The 24311-nt window shown below is 42.9% G+C and overlaps 1 protein-coding gene across 1 annotated transcript in view; it reads right to left on the bottom strand.

The window, feature by feature from the left end:
• Positions 1–13401: 13401 nt before the first annotated feature.
• kank4 (KN motif and ankyrin repeat domains 4) overlaps positions 13402–24311 on the bottom strand; it is a 332794-nt gene continuing 321884 nt past the window's right edge. Inside the window, exons 9-10 of the mRNA XM_084311231.1 lie at positions 23670–23870; positions 13402–14016 (exon numbers count right to left, since the gene is read on the bottom strand). Coding sequence (XP_084167357.1) covers positions 13897–14016; positions 23670–23870 — 321 coding nt within the window. The 3' untranslated portion in view covers positions 13402–13896. The remainder of the gene's footprint in view (positions 14017–23669; positions 23871–24311) is intronic.

Below are 24311 nucleotides of genomic sequence, written 5' to 3'. Positions count from 1 at the left end.
GCAGCTTTCTCCAGAACGTGATTTATAGCCCCAAATGCATTATATTGATGATGAAATACAGTTTGGTAGGAATCTGTGCGAGATCAAAAATTTCAATTGGACGTACTTCTAGAATTTACTACACGTCATCTGATGTTGACCGGATGGGCGAGGGGGCGTTTATAATTCCGTGGGCAATGTTATACCATTCATCTAATGTGGGTCATATGTTCATCATAGCAGTTAGTAAAGAACACGTTAGAATATAACGCTAAAACTCACCCCAGTCTCCTCGGGCCGTTGGGCGATCAGCATGGAGTAGACAGTTTTCAATTATGGGATGTCGAAATACCGGATCTATTTCCAGGTTGTATAATAGTATATACGTCCAAATCATGTTGTTTTTTCGAGTTATTTCCACCGATCGATGTTCACTGTGTGAAGACTGAGTCTCTCTAACATTAGCGAGTGCCAGGACCACATATGGAGTGAGTCCTGCCGGGTTAAAGGTTGACATCCGGTTTTTCGATCTGCCGATCGGCCACCAGATGGCGCTCTTGAACCGCTAGAGGATTGAGAGGAGATCAGAACTGTGTGTCAAGGCTGCAGAGGGGAAATATGATTCCGATCACAGATTTTTGAAATATTGATATCAAAGACGAGTTCCGGCGTCCTCGGCAACTTGAGCATGGCGGGGAATGACGAGTTCCGGCGTTTTCGGCAGTTAAAGTGTTAAGGTGAGAGTCCTCAGATGTAAATACAAGTTTGGTTTGTGTAAAATAAAGGCTTGTGTGTGCATTTGTACTCTTTGCTTTGTGTGCTTGTGCACGTACGTGTGCTTGTTTTGTGATACTCTGTAGTAGAGTATCTGTAGAGCAGTGCGCGCACACACACACACAGGAACAATGCATTCGTGTGTAATTGGCTGGCTGGCTCTGTGGGTTCAGCGTGAGGACTCTCTCCTCATGGCCTCTGATGGGTTTATTTACCCACTAATTGGGTGTCCGTGGCACGGAGTGCGTCACCACTGGGGGAAACCCTACAGCTGTGCATAGTTCACCGCCGCCTGACATCATCCAATCTCCTTAAACGTCTGGAATTATAAGGAGGCAAAACGGTTTATTTCCTAGCTGTCAACAGTCTCTCCAGGCTGCCTTTTAATGCTGTGCCAGCACGAGAGGAAACGTCCATTATCAACGAGCACTATAGGGAGGAAGACAAAATAATAATAAAAACCGTTCTGGGTTGTTTGTATTTCTCAAAACCAATCGCAATCGTCTGGGGTGCCGCTAAAGCCAAAAGGCGTGTTGTTGTAAGAAAGACGTGTTGTTGCTGCTGTTGCTGATGATCCTATGGGGATTTGGGAAAATGGTAAGTGGAAGGGGAGGAGAATTGTGATTTAAATACTTAAATACGCCATCAACTTCCTGTGTCCGATTAAACTGACAACCATGTGTTGATGAAATGATAGCCTACAGTAAATTTTGAATGGGCTTTAGGCTCATACTTCTGGTATTATGACATAATGAGGATAATAAAAACAACATTTAATAACTACAAAATGATAACTATATTATTATTATTAGTAATAGTAGTAGTAGATGAGATGTGAATAACCATCAAATCAAATGAAAACACCAAAGTGGAGTAGCAAGGTTTTTACATAATAGAAGAGGTTGTGCTTTGTGTCTGTAGGAGAGCCAGATCCCAGCTGACAGACAGGACTAGATAATAGAAGAGGATGTTGTGTTTGGCTGTATGGAGCCAGAGCCTCGCTGACAAACAGGCCTGGGTGGAACTGATGAGGTGCCTTACGGGGGAAAAGAAGGACACAGTTTACACTCATTATGGTGATACTCATGTGAATGCAAGATTGTGTGGGGACAGTAATGGAACCCGTCCTTTTAAGGGTTGAAATGCTGGGCTATCACACAACACATTTAACCAATAGACCAGGGGTGTCAAACTCATTTTCACAGAGGGCCACATCAGCATTATGGTTGCCCTCAAAGGGCCAAAGACTGTATAAATGTTAATGTAATGTAAAATAAATGTAGCTACTCATTTACATATTGTTAAACATGTTGTTTCTGTATTTATTACTTAAAGTTATACATTTTGCATAGATGTAAAAATATATGTTAGCTTATGTTATTTTAACAAATCATTTTTGTTTATCAGAACCCCATATTACTCAATCAATCAATGATCAAACCATTCAACTAAATAACAAAGAAGAAAACCTTTTTGTCACAGTCAAGAGGGGCAGAACTAACAACTGTGAGCTGCAAAGAACACGTGGGACAGATGTAGCAGATGTTACAAAAACAAATGGCTGCACACAACCTTGCAGAGGCCATACATCCAACTAATGGAAGATAGTTTAATTAACTTTAATTAACAGATTGCAGAATGGGTACAGTACAGTACAGCTCAATACACACAATTGTTAAGGGGATGCAGATCAGAGAAAGACTTTCGACTTGTTTACATCAGGGTCCCCCATTTTCAATTCGTAAAGGAAATTGCTATTATGTGTCTGCATGAACACACAACTGTAAATGTACTCAAAAATAACAAAATAAGGGTTGTCTCAGTTCACAACTATATTGGTCAAGTTTTGGGTGGGACTTGTTTGCGTCCCTACAGTTTCTTATTCAATTGAGCGAGATGCTTGGTTATGTCACACAGCCAGTTTGCATCTGACAGTTCAGACAATATTTCTTCAACCCTTTGTTACCTATTCCGCCTGGATCTTTTTTGTATTTTGGGCTGTAAAATTGTCAAAGAATGTCTGAGGAGTAAGTGCTTTTGGCTTTTTTCCTTTGTTACTTCATCAATACCTCAGATGTTCAACATACATGTATGTGTAAGAATGTGTAATAACTAAGGCTGTCAAAGTTAAAGCTTTATTAACGCATTAACCCACAATTCATTTAACGCCGCTATTTTGTAACCCAAGATCAATGTTTTAAAATTTTTTATTTATTTATTTTTTACCAGAGCTCTTGGGGGCCACATCAAATGACGTGGCGGGCCACATTTGGCCCGCGGGCCATGAGTTTGACACCTATGCAATAGACAGTGGGCCCACATTGAAAACAAAAGTCCTATCTAAGCCGGCAGTCCCCCAAAATAAGAAACGTCGGGGCGCCCCTAAACAATGGTACACGGGCCAGTTCAAAGTACTGATCCTCTTCGCCTCTAAAAGGGCATGCGCCGCACGAAGAGAATGTTTACCCCCGGCTACAGCACTCGGAGTGCTCACTGTAACTGGCTCGTGTGTACTTAACCCAGGCTGGCCTGCTCCCGCAACGAATGTCCGCGTTGCGAGATGGCCGTCGACCGGTCCCGTGTTTGTCACCTGTGACAGGCAGGGGCGGGCTGGGTTGACGTTAGGCAGGCGACGGCTGGAGGTGGTTGTAGTCCGGCGACGTCCGTTTGGGGAGTCCGCTGCTGCGACATGCGGGGTAAACTGTGGCCCTAGGCCTAACTGAAGCTAAGCTGTGGATCGAAACGATCCCCTGTCCTGTCGCCTATACTTTAACTAAAACGCAACGTGTGCAATATCTACCACGCTCTTCGGCAGTAACTCGTCTGCTTCTTTGTTCACAAAGTCTCTTTAGCATTAACTGGGAGCTAAGCTATCGCATAACCGGTCTAACCCGCCTATCTCGCGTGTCCTTAGTGTCTAGAGCCCCGCTCTACGCGTCCGCTTGCTTCTGTGTCCAAACGACGAAGAGGGTGTTCCGCTGTCGGAGTTCTCCCTTCAGCCCTCCTTCTTCTTCTGTCGTCTCTCCTGCCCAACGCCACACCAGCTCCCCCTGGCGGCAGTCCAGTGCACGCTCCACTATTCACTGTCAATGTTAGAATATGGAGGATCAAGAGGGGTCAGTGGGCACAGTAGAGTAAAAGGAATTAGGTTAGACACATTGAATTATTGCTAGACATATTCAGGTGTCTACACTAGTTTGAAAAATAAGTGTTCAGGATGCTGGTCCATATGATTGATGTTGGCTCATTAAATAACACATTTTGGACCATTGGACATTTGATAAATTCTGTGTGAGTAACACATTTTAGTATTTAAGAAAAGCCACCTGCTTGTTGGAGTCCAGGGGATGAGGGGCATATCTTAGAATATATCTAGAATATCTTGTTATGCTCCTCTTTACCCAGCTCGTCCTTCTGTGCTAAACCGTGTCAGTAACGCCAGCAGCTGGACTCCATGTGTTCTGTCCTGTTTTGCACTTACTTATTTATTTATCATTATTATTATTATTATGTTGTTCCTATTTGTGAAAAATCAATCATGCACTGTAATGTCAAATCACGTTCCATTTTGTACCTGTACAAAATGGTGAATAAAGAAATCTGAATCTGAATACAGCACTGAGCAACAAGACCACTGATCACAAACCGGTAAGTCTTCAATGTGTATCACTGCATAGATCCTCAGATTCTTTATTACACCTTTATTTACCCAGGGTAGATTTGCTGAGCATATAATATATGTTTTTTTCTTTCTTTTAGAAACACCTGCTTCACATTCTGATTGATGCCTTGTCTCCATTAGCTATGTTCAGCCTGGCTGGGTCTAGCCATGGCCAGGTTTGGTATGGTATTGGGGTTGCGTCTCCATTGTGTTTCTTGTAAACTGTCCGGTTGCTAGGCAACCTTGCAAAATTCATGTTGGTACACAAGCTAAACCATGATGATACAACAGTCCCTGCCAACCTTGACCAGGTTGTGAAAGGTGTCTTCCTCAGCCAGGGTCCAGCCAGTTTCTAAAGACAATGGAGATGCATTTACAATTACATTTACATTTAGTCATTTAGCTGACGCTTTTATCCAAAGCGACTTACAAGTTTTGTACAACAAGACAGCAGGAAGGGTACAACTCTATCAGCTGAGTAACAATGTTCATCAAAGTGTTGAGTGCTATAGTGTTGGTTAGTATATTAGGACAAGTGCATGACAGTAAGGTTAGTTAGGGTTAGATTATTATTTTTTTCATTTCAGATAATGATTGAAGAAGTGCGTCTTTAATCGACTGCGATAGATTGGACGGGTTTCGGCTGTCCTAACTGTGGTGGGAAGGAAGTTCGTTCCACCATTGTGGGGCAAGGACCGAGAATAGGCGACTTCTCTTTGATGACCCTTCCGGAGCTCGGATAGGAGTAGGTCTGAGGCGGCCAGAGGATGCAGAGCGTAGGGGTCTTGAGGGTGTGTAGTTAGAGACCATTGACCGGAGGTAGGCTCACTGTATGCCAGGCCACAGCACGGCTAAACCCTGGCTAGTGGAGACGAGACATAATAATCTTGGCCACTGAGCAGCTCCACTGGAGTGGTCGGGAGTTAAGTGCCTTGCTCAAGGCCACTTCAACATTGGGAGTTGAGGTAGGGGAGCCTTATTCATTCACTTCCCCACACCCAGATCTTCCTACTGGTCTGGGGATCGAACCAGCAACATTTACAAGCCTGCTTCTCTAACCTTTAATCTACCAACATCAGATTAATTTTGGACATTTTGTTTTCTTCATGTTTCCATATCCATCTCATGATCAGATCTGTGCCTCTTAAGAATTAATACTCCGGTTGTTTATTGCTGTGTTAAGCAGGTGTATAGCCTAGAGATGAATTTGTTGTATGTATCCTTAACATAGAGTAATAGCACCACCTGCTGGACAAAATGACTTACATCCTTGAGGTGGCCAGTGTTGGGAGTCAAGTGGATGGAGCTGATGGAACATGTTTGGTCTGAGAAACCATCAGCTGTGCTGTGACAGCATGGATACTGGCCTATGCAACACTGTTACAGAATGATACTGACATATGCACACTGTTACAGCATGGATCCTGGCCTATACAACACTGTTACAGCATGATCCTGGCCTATGCAACACTGTTACAGCATGGATCCTGGCGTATGCAAAACTGTTACAGCATGGCTACTGACATATGCACGCTGTTACAGCATGGATCCTGGCCTATGCAACACTGTTACAGCATGGATCCTGGCTTATGCAACACTGTTACAGCATGATCCTGGCCTATGCAACACTGTTACAGCATGGATCCTGGCGTATGCAACACTGTTACAGCATGGATCCTGGCCTATGCAACACTGTTACAGCATGGATCCTGGCCTATGCACACTGTTACAGCATGGATCCTGGCCTATGCAACACTGTTACAGCATGGATCCTGGCCTATGCAACACTGTTACAGCATGGCTACTGGCCTATGCACAACTGTTACAGCATGGCTACTGACATATGCACAACTGTTACAGCATGGCTACTGGCCTATGCACAACTGTTACAGCATGGCTACTGACATATGCACGCTGTTACAGAATGATACTGGCCTATGCAACACTGTTACAGCATGGCTACGGACCTATGTAACGCTGTTACAAATTTTTCTGTCCTCTCCATCTTCATCCTAGTGTTTTAAAAACCATATCATTGTAACTGAAGCATGGTGGACTATGCACAAATTTTTTTACACAGAAATCCCTTGTGCCAAATGGAACTAATCTCTTAATCTGCGGTCTTTCCTCATTAACCCATTCTCCGCCAATCACGTGTTAAGGCGGGTTTCTCCGTCATGCGTTGTCTGCCAATCACGCCGTGAGGCGTGTTTGAGATCAATATATCATATTTTCGTCATGGTATTCATATTTCACCCACAGAGTCTTGGCTGATGCTGTCTGAGCCATCACAACTCTGCAACGCTTCAATACCGCCACCTGGTGGCCGATCGGCGAGTTGCCAAACCGGAGGTGCCCATTGTAGCTCGGTCCGTCCCCTATTTTCGTCCGGCCACTCGTTTATCGTCCCGGGGGTCGATACAGACACCGTCGATATGGATCTTTGCCATAACTCAATAATCAACATGATTTGGACGTGTATTAGTAATATACAAACCGGAAATGGATCGCATCGATCAACATCCCATAATTGGGATCTGTTTGCTCCACTCTCATCGCCCAACGCTACGAGGAGACTGGGGTGAGTTTCAGCATTTTTTTTTATCATTTTCGATACAAACTGCTCTGATCAATATATCACCCATACTACAACGTCGGTCATTGAATTATAAACGACCCCCCCCCCCCCCCCCCTCCGTTCACCCGCAGATGATCAGTCATGACATTTAGGACCATGTACAGTTGACATTTTTAATATAGCATGGATCGGTATCAAACTGCATTTGATAATCTAATATATGCATTTATGCCTATATCTCACATTCTATGAAATACTGCAGAAAACGATAAAAACATATTTATACTCTAGACGGTATTTTAGTATGAATGTGTGAATGAAAAAGTAAAACTTTCCTACATCCTGAACGATAGATAATTGATGTTGAATGGGCCATAGTAATGTCAATTTAGCAATACAATTTAAAAAGTTATAGCCCTGCAAAGAAGGTGAACATCTCCATAGACAAATAGCGCTGGCAGAGGATGGTTTAGGATAATCAAAGTGGTGGCAGAGAATGGGTTAATAAAACAAACATTAATGAAATTATTGTAAGAAATGACACGTGGTGAAATCTAATGTATTGAGTAATTTCCTACAATGACTGAAAGTAGAATGAAACATGCACTTCTTTTAAGTTCCAAATATTCAGTTATTTATTTAGAAGTATTTATCTGGTTTGTAACATACAACCTCATTGTACAAGGAATATTACAGACAAATACAGTTTTTTTTTTCTTTTTTTTACATGACCGTGTCATTTACATACTCTGGTATTCAGACATAGTTCAAACTAGGGTGAAGCTGTCCCTTACTGAAGAGCAAATACTGACTTTGGATAAGCTTCATCATTTCCCTACTAATGTAGGTGAGCAAAGGGTCTAAGAAAGCTGATCTCTGCACTGTTAAAAACAATGTCGCGTTTTTAAAGGGCAAGTTCAGAATTTTGGACCCCTTATCCTCTTTCTTAATCAATGATGATGATGTTGTTGAAGGGTAGAGTTCCTTTCTCAGGATATTCCATGCCGTGTTTCATACTGGATACACAGCTCCTAGTCAGCCACGAAACTAAATTAAAGTTAATGTAAAAAGTACTTCATCATACTCGAAAACAACTTCCTTTGCTTTGGGTGCACTGTGGAGTACGTTTTCTTTTCTTTTTTGATCCACTTCTTCTCCTCCTGTTTTTCTGTGTTTTTTTCTCTCCCATCCCAATTTAGTCGTGCCAATTCCCCCCCTCCTCTTCCTGGTCGTTGCTCGCATGTGCCCCCCACTGGTCGGTCTAGGGAGGGTTGATAGATACTATCACATGTCCCCTCCAATACATGCGGAGTCAGCCAGCCACTTCTTTTCACCTGCCAGCGCGGACTCTCATTGGTGAGGTGTAACGTGTGGGAGGCTCACACTACCCTCACCATCTCCCTTCCTCGCTGTGCAGGCGCCCTGACCGACCTGTAGGAGTCGCTGTTTACAACGACCAGATTACCACCCACTGGCTTCCCTCCCGCTGACTCTGCCAATTGAGCCAGTATGACGGCCGGCCAAGCCGGAGGCAACGCTGACAGCTGGATTCGATACCAGTGTCTCTCGCGTTGGTGACAAGCGCTTAATCCGCTGCGCCACCCAGCCGCCTTGGAGTAAGTTTTCTGTGTTTATTTCTCCTTGTTCAGATTACTTTTCAACACTGTTTGTGTCCTAACTAGCCAGAGCTGTGGGTATCCAGTATGAAGGACAGCATTGGGCTGAGAAAGGACTCATTGGTAAGTGGAAAATAGCACTAGGGATGCAAAAACTCTGAACGTACCCTTTAACACATCCACGAGAGCGGTGTTACTGTTCAACACAACACATTAAACGACAAGTTGACACAACACGTAACACTATTAACGAATGTCGTGTTGAAAGGTAACACAAGATGTACTGCCCCCAAAACTATCACTTACGGATGCGCTTAAACTATCGCATCCTATTCAAGACTGTGAGAGCTCAGAGCTCGAGGGCAACTTCACCCGCAAAACACAACAGTCAACAACCTTGTCCAATCACAGCCACACGTGAGCCACCCAACTAACCAATGGGGGAAGCCGAATGATCACATCACCAGGAACCAGTCGGCATCATCACTGCTCATATTTAGTTCCGTAGTTGTCCATGCATACATATATATTTGTACTGTATATTATAGTAAAAAATATAGCATTTGGAATAAATAGTAAATATCATATCAAGAGCAAATGTCAGACAATACTTTGTATATACCTTTCACAATACTGTTACATGTACTCAGCTGGATCTACAAAGAACAAAAAAAAGAAGTAATTTCTTATTCCATGTGACTCATATGATTATTTAATTGCAAGTTAAACCAAGTAAAACTATTAAATCTGGGTCACAATGAGGCAAGGAACAAAATTATCTGCCTTTTCTTTTTTGTTATCATGTATATCCAGCCATAGTATAGTACTAAATGCTATATACAGTACACAATAGTATAGTACTTTATATATATATATATATACTAAATATTTTTTTCCCCAAATAGAGGTGAAACTTTAGGTCAGTTATACAGGTTCTTGTCAGGACGTGAATTCATAAATCTTCAGAAAATGAGAGAGTACTGGGCTGGTATAGGACCTGGTCTGGTATAGTAACGCTGGTCAAATCACTTGGCGTTTAAGGCAGGATTTAACACTAGAACAGCCATGGAGAAAATGTCACTGATTCCCGCCGGAAGGGGTCAGATGACCCCACAGCTTATATGAGAAAAATAAACAGTGTAAACTATATAATTACCTCTTAATATAAAAAGATGCGGTTTACCACAGGTTTGAGTGACAAAAATAAATAAATAATAATAATAATAAATAAAAATATTATTATTTTTATTATTTTCTTGGATGGAAGAGCCACACATTGACGGGCAAAGAGCCACATGCCATGGGTTGGCCACCCCTGCGCTAGACGCTCGCAAAGTGCTGTGACTCCATATATATGTGGAATAACGTTCGAATTACATTTTCCTGAAGTAATTTTGAAATTTCATAAACCGTGCCAGATAAAACGGGTACTTTTAGGAAAAGTCATTGAGTGACAGAGCTGGAGCTCGACCGAGTGACGAGGATACATTTATTGAAAATGCCTAGGGGTCATTTGACCCCTTGTCGGCTGTGCTAGTGTTAAAAAGAAACAGAAATCTGGTTCGGAATCTGGAATTGGCTCCGATTTTCTGTTAAACCAAGCAAATTATCTGAGACACTTAGACATCCGATTTCTGTCATGTTTCAATCAGGGCCTATTATGGGCATTTGGCAAAAATCCAGATGGTTTGCAAGGCTACCTGTAGGATTCATGTGACGATCATGTCACTGTCAATAGAGTACTGTACCTCAGACAAAGAACCATATAACTCTGTTTTAAGCTTTCAGAAGAACAATGTGTTTAAACATATTATCTAAAGACAGTAAGTTAGAGTGTTGTGTTCACTCATAGTTAAATACAGTAGAGGTTGAGTACTTTATTATCTAAAAATGGTAAGTTAGAATGTTTTGTTCACTCATAGTTAAATACAGTAGAGGTTGAGTAGTTTCTTGTGATGTATCACATTCACACTCAAAGTGATCTACAGTAGATGAACTTCACAACTGCAAATACATGGGTTGTCCAAAAAATATCAAAACGGACTTATATGGTTCTTCAGTGCAAGGGTTCAATTATCGGTCTGCTGTAGAAAAAAAGAAAGAGAAAAATAAACTGGTCTCAGACCAGTAATCCTATCCTTTGAATATCTATGAGGTTCAGGACTGTATGTAAACAGGTACAAAATATCAGATTTGTAACTCTTTATGGGGCAGAGCTGATCTTTCATGGTTGTCTTGAGTGATGGAATATCACCTTCCATATAACATATAACTCTAAACCTTTTTAAGAAAGCAAATTGACCGTTTGAGAAGACAAAAAGTTCTAGATCAAAACTGCCAGACTAAAGAGTCAAAAAACAGACTTTGTTGTCCCTGTGTAAACGCAATGGAGACAGTAAACAGAAGAAGCACCGCCCTCCCTGGTGCCAAACGACACCACCACAGCATCGTCAGCCGATCAACCTCCTCCTCAGCTTCCGATTGACAAGGTAGTATTCCAATGATATTGCTCCTCCTCAATCAACCATAGAAACAATGTTTTTCCAAGACAAGAACATAAGAGAGACAAGAACTTCACATTACTCTAGCAGTACACATTATGGTAGAGCTTCACTGTGGTTGGTTATAATCACTGAGGACGCTTCATAAGAGGCGCTTTGGTTGGATTTATTATAGGAAAGATGTGTGTCTTTCTGTTAACCCTTTCACTGCCACTCTACAAAATGGTTAACCCTTTCACTGTGACACTACAGAAGGATAACCCTTTCACTGCCACACGGCAAAGGGTTAACCCTTTCACTACGACACTACAGAAGGTTAACCCTCTCACTACCACACTACAGACAGTTAACCGTCTGTAGTGTGGTAGTGAAAGGGTTAATCCAGCCTCTGTCTGTCTGTGCTACTTCGTGGGGCGTCCCCCCTGGTCTTCTTGGGGCATCCCCCCTGGACTTTTCTTGGGGCGTACCCCCTGGTCCATGCCAACACACTTTAGTCTTGCAACATGTCTTCTGGAATGTGTCAAAGCTAGCCTGACATTCTTTGTGCATTTTAGTAGCGGTTGCATACATGCTTGATTAGATTTGACATGAGCAGGCATAGGAGACATAGATTCTATTTTAATTGTGGGGGGGGGGGGGGGGGGTACATAGAATTAGAATTAATAGAAAAGACAATTGTCCTATCTTAAACCCTGCCCTCTTTTCCCACGACCCTCCAATCACAACTATTACTCCCCTCAAACGACAGTCGTGATTGGAGGATCGCTGCAAAAAGAGGGCGGGTTCGAGATAGGACCATTCCTGATGCATTATGTTGAGAGAGAGAGAAAGTTATTTCATGTCTGGGCGGGACAGGAAGACGGAATGTTCAAGACATTTGCCGCTGGAATGTTGAATAACGACCCCTTTGCCACGGCAACGCCTCAGCTTCCTGTGTCTCATGCACTGTATGTGCAAAGGAGTTTGCCACGGTGACAAACATCAAACGTTCTATGGCATCCATCTTAAGTACCGGCCAAATGACCAATCAGAATGCCCCTTTCTATACATTATTGCTCTATGGCATAGTTTCTTAAATTGTATTATTTAAATGTTTTCTTCTTCTCTCTTAGTGATCACAAACATATTACTACTGTTGTCATGTGACCCAGGCTCACTGAAACATAATACTACTGTTGTCATGTGACCCAGGCTCACATATCACAAACATAATACTACTGTTGTCATGCGAGCCCCCCCCCCCCCCCCCCATAGTTTCACAAACCAAGCTCTATGGCGGTAGACATTATGTAGTTGAAGACAGTATTACAACATACTGTGGTGTAGTACATTGGCATAACCAGCAGATGGGGGTGTTACTGCGCCTTTTTTTGTATGTTAGGCACAACCTTCATGATTGGAAGACGTCAGTCTGTCTATGGTCAGGTAGGTCATACTCAAATAAAGACGTTGTAAACCTGTGTCCTGTAGTAACTGCGGTAACCTCAACTGTGTCCCAAATGTCCCCTTTTGAGGAAACGAGGAAAAACTGGCTGATTTTCCCACTGTTCCAATTGCATTATTGACATTTAGTGACAGTTCCTGTGGTGACGAAAGAGACCCTACACCTGGGAGATAACGCCAAGTCACTGCTGTCAATTACTGTGAACAAAAGGGGACGATTAGGAGATTCCTTCCTTCAGGACTAAAATAAAAGCAGTATGTACACAAAGAACAGATTAAAACAAAGTGCACTATAATAAAAATAAATATAGTTTACGTGTGTATCTGATAGTAATCTGATAAGCGTAACATTCTTTATATTCCATGATTTCAATAATGGCTTTACGTCCAAAATATAAAAAGAATGACGTCAATGTTATAAAAAGAAAAAAAATAACAAACAAACAATGTCATATATAGATAATTTATTTTTCTATAATATCATAGATATATTTTTGGAAAGGTAGATCATGTGCTTAAAATGTTGCCTGAAAGAGCCTGTCGCTATTATAAGAAGCAGCTTGTCGTCCATTCAGCCGCCCATATCATTCTTATATTCTCCAACTGCAGGCCCCTCCCTTGCCTCCTGTCAATCATCTGTGTTGTCATGGTGACGTATGTTGATCACCACATCCGGGCCAGAGACATTTTATTACCAGGAGTTTGGCCAGGTTGGATAGTATGGACGCTATGTTGTGGCCACCTTATCATAGTGAGTTACAAGCCACTGACACTCTGTTCAAACTTTGGTAATAAATGGCTCTGGTCCAGCCCCCCCCCCCCCCCCCCCCCCCCCCCCCACTCTCTCTCTCTCGCTCTCTCTCATTGGCTGTCTGCCTATAGTGGTGACACAACAGAGCTTTAAACACCCACACAGGGGAATGTGTTATACTGTAGCTCTCTACAGGTCAGTCTCAGAGGTTTGGCCTCAACCAGACTTGTACGTTAGCTCTATGTAGTAGTGGCGTGATCTTGTTTAGCTATACAGGAGTATATAACAGGAGTATATAGCCACTGTCATTCTCTGGGTATAAGAGAGCACCATAACCTTTTGACGAACTGTATCCACCCACCAATGAGTCTGATTTCCACTGACACACCTTGCTCTGTGCACGTACAGTAGTATACCTGTAGATCAGCTGTCCTTCCTAAACTACCACCACACACCACTGGACTGGAGGGAGAGGGAGGGAGGGAGAGAGAGAGAGAGAGAGAGAGAGAGAGAGAGAGAGAGAGAGAGAGAGAGAGAGAGCCTTGGCAGTGAGGTGAGTTCAGCCTTCGTCCTCTGGGTAAGGGGTTGGGGGCTCAGTGGGGGGTTGTGCTGGAGGCAGGGTCGGAGGCGCGGCCCTCTGCATGGGCCTTCAGAAGGTCCACGATGTCTGGGTGCGAAGCCCCCTTGGCCACCGACAGTGCCGTCTGGCCATCCTGGAGGGCAGACAGAGAGGAGATGTCACATACCCTGCTCAGCACAGCTGGTTGCCAGGCTGCTTCCGCTCATCTCTGTGGTCAGGGCGTCCAAACTCAATTACCAAGGGGGCCCACATGAAAAATTACAGATGATTTTACAGCCTGGCACATAATAATAACACCTAAAGCAAGGAGAATTTTCCTGAGGTCGCTAGCTTAATTCTAGGTATTTTTGTTTCATTATCTATTCCAGGGGTTCTCAAACTTTTTTATACCACGACCCCATTTTATTTAGGATAAATAAACTTAACTCATTCTGCGCCAAACACGAGATTTCTCGTGTTTCAAATCCAACAGTTGAGCACCAAACACGAGATATCTCGTTTTTAGATCCTTTTTTTGATTTTCCCATTCTAAACACTCGCACGGACCTGCCTGTGTCTCCTTGGCACCGCTGCCTACGTTATAATTGCAATGACGCTCGAATCCCGACAGGTGGCAGTATCTATCTACCTTTTGAACTGGATCTCTCAGTTGTCTTTCAGTGCCTCTGTGCCTCGGGCTGCAGGAATCCCCTCCCCCTCAAAGTGAAGCAGCACACAGCCATCTGTCGCCGATTTGCTCGCCTGAAACCTATTGTTTTCCGTATTCTAGCCAGGTCCAATGCACACCGGTAATGGCGATTGCGATGGAACTACTGGGATTATTAATTTTGGAGTACCTTCTGACAAAGGTAAGGTCTATTTTAGGTCTATTTTACAGAACCTAAAACATGCTTTTGTATTGATCACAACGTCGTATTTTACCGAACCTAAAACATGCTTTTGGTAACGATCGCAGCTTCGTAAAACTACCCCCCCCCCCCCTTGATGACATTGTGAAGACACATCTATATGTTATATACCTTTGATTTGGAAATAATATAGGTTTCAGGCGAGCAACCCGAACGATTTGCGCATATGCATGTAGAAGGGTGGATTATCCCTGCTTGTGGGAGTAGTAGTACACAGACACTGGGTAGTAGGATACTATAGTATTGGACCTATAAGTACCCCCGTCTTTGGCCCGGAACGTCGTACTGGAGGGCTTGCAGCTGGAGTGGATGGGGCCCAGGAATTACTAACCTGGGGACTGGTACTCTGGTCTCCCTCACCTTCCAAGGCGGTCAGCAGTAGCTCCCCACACACCCTCACTCCCTCAGTACCTCCGACAGCCCTCCCACACCCAGTGACTGTCAGTTCAATAGTATTATTGGGCTTCCCTTTAAGCAGTACCCTTCCTTGACCACCTGTATAGACCCTTCAAATGCTATTCTGTAAATGGGGTGTAAGGGTTCAATAATTATGCCGTCACAATATTTACCCAGAGAATAAAATAGCAAATGGAACTCAAAGAAAGAGACACACACAATGATCCCAATTAAATCTATGTTTAGTGAAGCCTGGGCAGATTATACATTACAACGTTAATGTTTACTCATATGGCACCGGGTGCTCTGGTACTCAATGTAGGGGAAGCTCTTCCCACCATAGGCACCGAGTGCTCAATACATTAAATCACCCCGCTTGTACTGGGGGAACCCAGGCATAGAACGTAGACACATTGGGAGTCTCAGAATCAAACAGTCAAATAAACCAATAACCAAAATAACCAATAAATGTGGGCCCACGTTATCAAAGAAAACCTAACCTAAGCCGGCTAAAATTGTTTGGGGTACCCCTTAGACACTGGTGATTAGCGTTCACTTCAATGGACGTTGCTGTTGATACACACGTGGTACTGTTAGTACTTAGCCAAGATGGCGGACCCACTCTTGTCACCACTAGTCCGGATGACAAGATGGCGTCGGCAATCCGCGAGCACAGCCAGCAGGTTGGGCGAACAGCAGGCAGTGGTTAGCGGGCAGAGCGTGCTGTATGGCGTCCCCTGCTGGTGGGAAGAGACGTCCTCTGTACCGTCTGGGAAACGTCCACCGCTGCTGTTGCTGGCTTGCTTCCGTCGCGCGAGCTAATACTTGGTGCTACCTTAAACACAGCTAAGCTTTGGGTCTCGGCGCACCCTCCTGCTATTCGGTTATACTGTTAACGCAATGTGGCTGGCTACACCACCGGTCTCTTCAGCGCCTCGCGCCCGGTAGTCTACTCGAGTCAGACGGAGCCGTTAGCGGCATGCTAATATACCACACACAGTAACTACTATAACCCGATAACGTTAGACGTTAGTCTCATTAGCTTAGACGTTAGTCCTTGGGTTCGGTTTCTCTTACTCACACACTATCACGGATACTTCTAGGATAACCCGTCACTAGCAAGTATGTCTCATCACCCGTCGCTCGCTCCGGCGGGGCTCTCTGGCTTCACTTCTTCAACGGGGCTATTCCAAAGCACCTCCCGTTGTAGCTGCGACCGTTCACGGCTAAATCCAACGCCGAAGAGAGCTTCCTGTTCCCCTCACCTCCAGGTGATTCCCTCTTCCTCGTTGCTTGCTTCTCTCCACTGCTCCACCTGCCACCACTGCACTCCGCCCCCTGCTGGCAACCTCCACCGGTCTCACGCAAAGACCGCTCCAGAAATGGAAACAAAGGCTCAATGTTATTGCTAGTAATCCATACTGCATCTGGAGAGGAGTAGCACCTCACCTCGTTGTTAGACTGGGCGAGCTATCCAAAGGAACACTGTTAGTCTATCCAAAGGAACACTGTAAATCCCACGTTATACACACACAGGGAAAGTAACAGTTAGTTAGCACTACTGAATACTTTGTAGAATATTCAGGCTGCTACATGCATATAACACGTCATATCTCACAATCTAGAAAACGAGACTGGATTATTTTGAAACGGGGCGATGTTTAGCATGGAATAGCGCACAAACAAAAGTATGTAGAAATTAACTGGTTTGTCCCTGTTGGACTATAAATATTGCCTGTCAAATGAGCCATACTATTGTCTCCATAGCTATAATATAGAATATACGATGGGTCCGCAAACATCGTGAAAATGGTCAATAACGCTGGCACCAGGGAGTAAAGATGGGAAAACAGCGTGGCAGTCAATGAGTTAATGTATTGCGTAATTTCAACATGGAATTAAGGAATATCAAAAGAAAAGCACATGTTGTTGAACTTGATTATGCATATTTATTAGAAAATTGTATTACAGCACTATGTTATCAATACACATTTATAAAACGAGGCATATTTAGCCAAAATATATTGGCAGAACATTTTACTTGCCAATGCGCAACCCCATTGTCACCTACCCACGACCCCACTTTGGGTCGCGACCCATAGTTTGAGAACCACTGATCTATTCAATCTGTGCACACCAGCTCAATCCGTTGTTGTGAATGCACTTCTGTTCATTCTCCGGAGCCTCAATGAATACAAGAAGGGCAGTTTATTTTAAAAGGTGACTTGGATAGGATATTAGCTTATTATTATTATAGATTTATTTTTGTATTCACCCACAAGAGTTTGTAAGATTAGCACTTCTAGGCTAAACTGGTCCTGGCCTATTGGAGAACGAAGTAGAATACACACACACGCACATTCCCATGCCCATGCACACACGCACACACCATCTCTCACCTCAGCTTTCACTGGTCTCCAATTATTTCCACAGCTTTGATTTCAGAGTATGTGACATTAATTCAAATAATGATGAATTAGGTTTAAATTAGTTATTCACCCACACGAGTTTGTCAGATTAACAATTCTAGGTTAAACTGGTCCTGACTTGGAGAACTAAGTGGAACACACACACAAAACATATCTCTCTGCATCTCTCTCTGCCGTAGTTTTAACTTATCTTGCACAAAACCATCATTTACACGGTTGTGATTTCAGAATAGGCATGATGAATTAAGCAATAATTCACTTGATTAAATAAAATTGGATGCAACCAAATTACTCAAGTATAAACGGATGACTGACGAGTGAGATATCTCAGAAACTAGGCAAATCCGGGTAAGAAATTTTTTTTTAACTGCCCCTTTAAATAGAAAAATAGAGTGAGAAATAGATATATGGAGTGAGTGAACAAGAAATAAGAGAGATCCCAATGAAAAGCTTTGCAGTTACTCTTCGCATCCAGGTGAGGGCAGTATTACGCTGGTTTGAAATTATGTGGACCTACTGTACATGCTATGATACAAGCAACAAACGAAACAGTACTTTGATGACACATTTGTCTGAACGTTGCCTTTCAAGTACTAACATTTTTTATCCAGGCAGTAAGGTTATAAAATGTGCACTTGGGTTTCAATGGTGAATTAAAATGATATGCAATATACAGTGGCATTGATTGAATTTATAGTTTATGTGTAGAATTCTCAACAATAATATATCATGAATTAGTACTATTATTACCTTGCCTGATATCAGACAGAATTGTCAACTCCATTTCCATCTTCAGTCTGACATTGCCTCCACTCCGTGGGGGGGGGGGTTCAGTTTTCCCTAACCAATCACTAGAGAGTAGAGACCAATGTATCCTCCCCACCGTGGCTTTCCTGACTCACAAAATTCTGATCAAACTCTCCAACTAGGCGTTGCAAATATGAATAATTTGCATATCCAAATTTTCGCCTAAATGTCATCGGGAACATATTTCAGTGAACTGTTTAGGTGAAAACATAGAATGTTTCTGAGAAAGCCACCATGCTCTTCCTGCTCCACACGCTTGACAACAGCTTGACGATGGCATTAATCCTGCCCCGTGGCGCTGATTGGCTAATCGTTAGTCCCTCCGCGGCTAATTGGATAATCGCTTTTTCAACCGATAAATCGCTGTTTCATGTCATGATGTCAGTCAGTCGACTAGGGTGGAGTGGGTGTGGATTCAAAGGTCTGGACCCAGGCAAATAATTACCATAAACAAATGAGACCATTGCCAAGACAATTGGTAAACCTTAATCCTATGCTAAGGCTGAACGTGCCTGTGCCTTTTTTCTATGGTTTTCTACGATCTTCTCGTGACAGGCGCGCGTCTCCTCCAAACTACACACCTTGCATTTTTTTTTTCTGGCTTTCTCAGTTGAAAAAGTTTCAACTTTAGCCGCGGAGTGCAGCAAAGTCAATGTCACCTTCTTGTCCACGGACCAATCAAATCAACCGAGGGGAGGGATTACAAATCTGAGGTATCAGAGTAGAAATCGACAGCAATCGATAATGGAGGAGAAGCTGATTTTGGCAGTTAACCTTGGTCCTCATTCTCGAACGTGTTCGTAAGTGCCTTGGTAAATATCTTGTCATACCAACAGATTTACGGAAATCTTCCTCCAGATTCCTGAACACGTGAAATGGTCTACGTAAGTGGGGGGAAACGTTTGCAGCTGTGCTCCGCTGAATGAAATACGTCATTCATTCTTAAACTGAAATGCGCGTTCTCGTTAATTCATTTGCATACAGACATGCCCCGCCAGCTCCTTATAAGGCGAATGAGGCATGTGCAAAATAACAGAGGTTTGGCATTGCCATCCACAAATGCTGATCCATTCTACAGGTAGCACGGAAGTGATTGCGACTGATCTCAAAATGAGATTAGATTTAAATGTATTGTTATTATACAGCACAAGTACAATACAACATCCAACCAGAGTCGATAAATAAATGCTCCATTGTGTAGCATCCAGTGAGGCAGCATCAGCACGCAAACACACACACACACACACACACACACACACACACACACACACACACACACACACACACACACACACACACACTCACAAGCGTATGTACAGTATCTTCACTAAACCACCTGCCTCACAGGTCTTAATAACCCAACCGCGCGATATACTGGAATAGAGAATAGATGAACGAATTCCACATAAATCTATAGTTCAATTACGATGCAGCAGCTGATACTGTACACACACACGAGCGCACCAGCGCACTCCGTAGCGTGACAGCGATTTGCGACTCCAAATGATAATCTTTTATATAATCTCCCAAAATGAGATTAGATTAGATTCAAATGTATTGTCATCATACAGCACAAGTACAATACAACGAAAATAAGTTTGGCATCCAACCAGAGTGAAAATGTACAATCAAGCCGTTTCTACACTGGCTCTTAGATGTGCACAATCAATGTATAAGAATAACAAGACAGTATATGGAACGATCTGTCCGATTTACAACTGCCTTTTTGAGTACGGAAATCCTACGTAAATCCTACAAAGAAGCCGTTCGAGAATGCTGAATAAGTACGTAAATCGAGTTACGAGTTACCATGACCGAGATATGAACAGCAACGTCTGGAGGCCTATGAGTAGTAATGTATGTAACTTATATAAAACTAGAACAAAACTGAAATTCGAATTATCTGCCCGAAAACAAAAGAAACGTTAAGAACCTGGGAGAATCTGAGGTCACAAGTCTTGGGGTTATCATAGATTCAGAACTGAACTTCAATTCTCATATTAACAAAGTGACCAAAACATCGTTCTTTCATCTCAAAAACGATAAGTATGACCATTTGTTAATCAAAGCAATGCTGAGAAGCTAATTCATGACTACTTTAACACTGGCCAGCCATGAGAAATCTCGTTAGTTCATGCCATGCGTTGAGTGCCAAGAACGAGAAATCTCGTTATTTAATTGTTATTTTTTTTATTATCGATTTCCATACATTTTTCATCAATCTAGCCTCACGTTACGAGTGGGGATCTGTCTGAGCTCGAACAGGGAAAATACCGCCCCCTATCGTCTCTCCGGAGTACTGCACCCATTGGATTGGACTGAATGAAATGGATGGGAATTTTTTTTTCCGGAATCCACATTTTACTTGTCAGGCATGTAACCGGAGACGATCCCACTCATTGCCGACCCTCAGAACAGCGTGGAATATGTGTTACCAGTACCCAGCGTTGGATCAATAAACGCAATCGATATTTGGAATGGCGATCAGGAATTGGAATAATCTTTTTGGAGAACATCTGATCTGAGGTAAGGTATCTATTTTACCAGTCTTGGGATAATCAGAGCTCTTTTCACCTATATCTCAGCGTGTCCCATATGTGTGTGTGTGGCTGTGAGTGTGTATGTGCTAGGGCTGACCCCTATTAGTCGATTAGTCGACTAATCGGTCGAAAGGAGCCGTAGTCGACTGGCCAACCTCTTAGTCGAATATAAAAAATAAAAAATATTAATAATTTCTTTAAATTTTTTTGTATCATTCTTTCCAAAAGAAACAAGGCCTAGAAGCGTGGCTAACGCTAATGGCATGCATACCAGAGGCTAACTGCCTATGAAAACAGGCACAGAGGCACTGAAAGAGGATTTCACCCATCTAATGAATACACTAGACTAGACAAATATCAAGATGTATCAGTGGACCAATTGCATGCTTTTGCAGAGGACAAGAAGCCTTCAGTCGACTCCTTCAGACATTAAGCACCCCCCACAGCCGAAATGGAATGATAGAAAAAAAAAGAAATTGTTTTTTTTTAAATATTATACATTTTTTTTTGTCAACCAATAGTCGACCAACGGCAAATTTTGGCCAATCATAGTCGACCATCCAAATCCTTAGTCGGGGACAGCCCTAGTGTGTGCTGATCAGGAAATAAGATAATCGATTTTTCAGCCCGCTTCTCTAGCGTGCACATATATATACTATCGATAATCTAGCATTTATTTGAAAATGATTCATAAATAGGCAGAAAAATTACAACGTGTTTTGTGTATTCCAGTAAAGCGTGATTCCTGCAGAATATATATATATATTTTTGGAAGTTTAAAAAAACAAGCGTTTTTCAAAATGGTATAAAACGGAAATGAACCGATTAAAAAACAATCCGTTTCGACAATGTTGACTGGAAACAAGTCATTGATAAGCGACGGGCGTATTAGACACATAGTCATAATTTAAGATATAGTTTATGCGTTCGCAAATGTGCTCGCTCTCTCATTGAATAGAGCATTGGCAATCCAGAGCTAACCCGTGCGCGCCCTGCTGGCACTCAAAGTGTTAATGCACTTTTCACAGGTCTCCCTAAGAAAACCACAGAGAGGCTTCAGCTCATCCAAAACTCTGCAGCCCAACTACTAACCAAAACCAAAAAAGAGAGCACATTAGTCCAGTCTTAGCTGCTTTACACTGGCTTACTGTAACATTTAGAATTTACTTCAAGGTCCTTCTCCTTACATACAAAGCCGTAAATGGACAGGGACCTAACTACTTTGCCAACACTCTAATACATTACATGCCAGCAAGAACGCTGTGATCATCAGCTGCTGGACTACTAGAGGCTCCCAGAAACTGTCAAAACAAGATCGGTGATGCAGCCGTTGGGACGTCAATTACGTCCCAAAACTATGGAACAAACTGCCACCTAATCTCAGACCAGAAACAAACTGCTAGATCAATCTTAAAGGTCTCCTGGAGTGAGTGATAGGCCTGAGAGAAAGTGACCCAGGGATTTAAGTACGTCCACGTTAGTTTATTACCTCAACAAATGTTATTGTAAGGAACACCTGTTACCCTGCTATCTTATCTCAAATGTCAAGGAAAGTCTAGTTGACATCCTTAAATGTAATGGCTGCATTCTGCTCTCTCTCTCTTTGCCTTGTGTGCTCACTCTTTCCTTACCCCATCTCCTTTCCTCACTTTTTGATTCACTAACTTTTAGTTAAATTTAATGAATTCTCTTTTGATTATTGCTTTTGTATTCTTGTATGGATCCATATCTGTAATGATCATATTGGACTTTAAAAATTGTCTCCTAATTATTATATACTGCACCTTGTGTATACTGTTAGTGTTTACTTTTACCCATAGCATATATTCAGATTCAAATTCTTTATTGCCTATATTTATTGTAACATATATAACCGCTAAGGCATCTGCACCTTTCTTTACACTGATTATTTTAATATTCAGATAAAATTGTATTGCCTATATATATATATTTTTAAACATCATTACAATGACTAAGCTAAACGTGGGTACAGTGACTAAGCTAAACGTGGGTACAGTGACTAAGCTAAACGTGGGTACCGTAAATGGACAGGGACCTAACTACATTGCCAACACAATACATTACATGCCAGCAAGAACGCTGCGATCATCAGCTGCTGGACTACTAGAGGCTCCCAGAAACTGTCAAAACAACGAATGTTATCGCAAGGAACACCTGGTACCCTGCTATCTTATCTCAAATGTCAAGGAAACACGGGTACAGTGACTAAGCTAAACGTGGGTACAGTGACTAAGCTAAACGTGGGTACAGTGACTATACAGTGACTAAGCTAAACGTGGGTACAGTGACTATACAGTGACTAAGCTAAACGTGGGTACAGTCACTAAGCTAAACGTGGGTACAGTGACTATACAGTGACTAAGCTAAACGTGGGTACAGTGACTAAGCTAAACGTGGGTACAGTGACTAAGCTAAACGTGGGTACAGTGACTATACAGTGACTAAGCTAAACGTGGGTACAGTGACTAAGCTAAACGTGGGTACAGTCACTAAGCTAAACGTGGGTACAGTGACTATACAGTGACTAAGCTAAACGTGGGTACAGTGACTAAGCTAAACGTGGGTACAGTGACTATACAGTGACTAAGCTAAACGTGGGTACAGTCACTAAGCTAAACGTGGGTACAGTGACTATACAGTGACTAAGCTAAACGTGGGTACAGTGACTAAGCTAAACGTGGGCACCTTATCCGCGAGGCCCGTGTCACAGTGCCGGGTCTCCAGCAGCAGGCGTGTGATGTGCACGTGTCCGTGCTCGCAGGCGCACATCAGGGCCGTGGAGCCGTCTCTGTCCTGGGCATTCATGTCGGCATCGCAGCTTAGGAGCAGCCTCACCATGGCGACGCGTCCGTGGCTCACCGCCAGCATCAGAGCCGTCTGGCCCGCCTTGAGAGAGAGAGAGAGAGAGAGAGAGGGAGAGGGAGAGGGAGAGGGAGAGGGGAGAGGGAGAGGGAGAGAGAGAGAGAGAGAGAGAGAGAGAGAGAGAGAGAGAGAGAGAGAGAGAGAGAGAGAGAGAGAGAGGGCAGAGGTATGGAGAGAGAAAGAGTGATACAGGAATGAAGAGAGAGCGAAATGCAGGGATGCGAGTGGAGGTAAAGTGGGTTACAGTGAGAGAGAACGAGAGGGGAGGGAGTGATGGAGAGACAATTAGATAGATAAATAGATGTGTACACATGAATAATATATCCCAGACAGTGTATGTAGGGTATTTATTCATCAGTGGGCGACATGGTGATGAATAGGTTATGTGGGTTAACTAGCCTAACTGCGTGTGTGTGTGTGTGTGTGTGTGTATGTGTGTGTGTGTGTGTGTGTGTGTGTGTGTGT

This window comes from Notolepis coatsorum (assembly GCF_963971535.1).
Source record: "Notolepis coatsorum genome assembly, chromosome: 3".
Taxonomy (NCBI): domain Eukaryota; kingdom Metazoa; phylum Chordata; class Actinopteri; order Aulopiformes; family Paralepididae; genus Notolepis; species Notolepis coatsorum.
The sequence above is the reverse complement of the archived record's forward strand: the minus strand, read 5'-3'. Positions and strand labels throughout refer to the sequence as shown.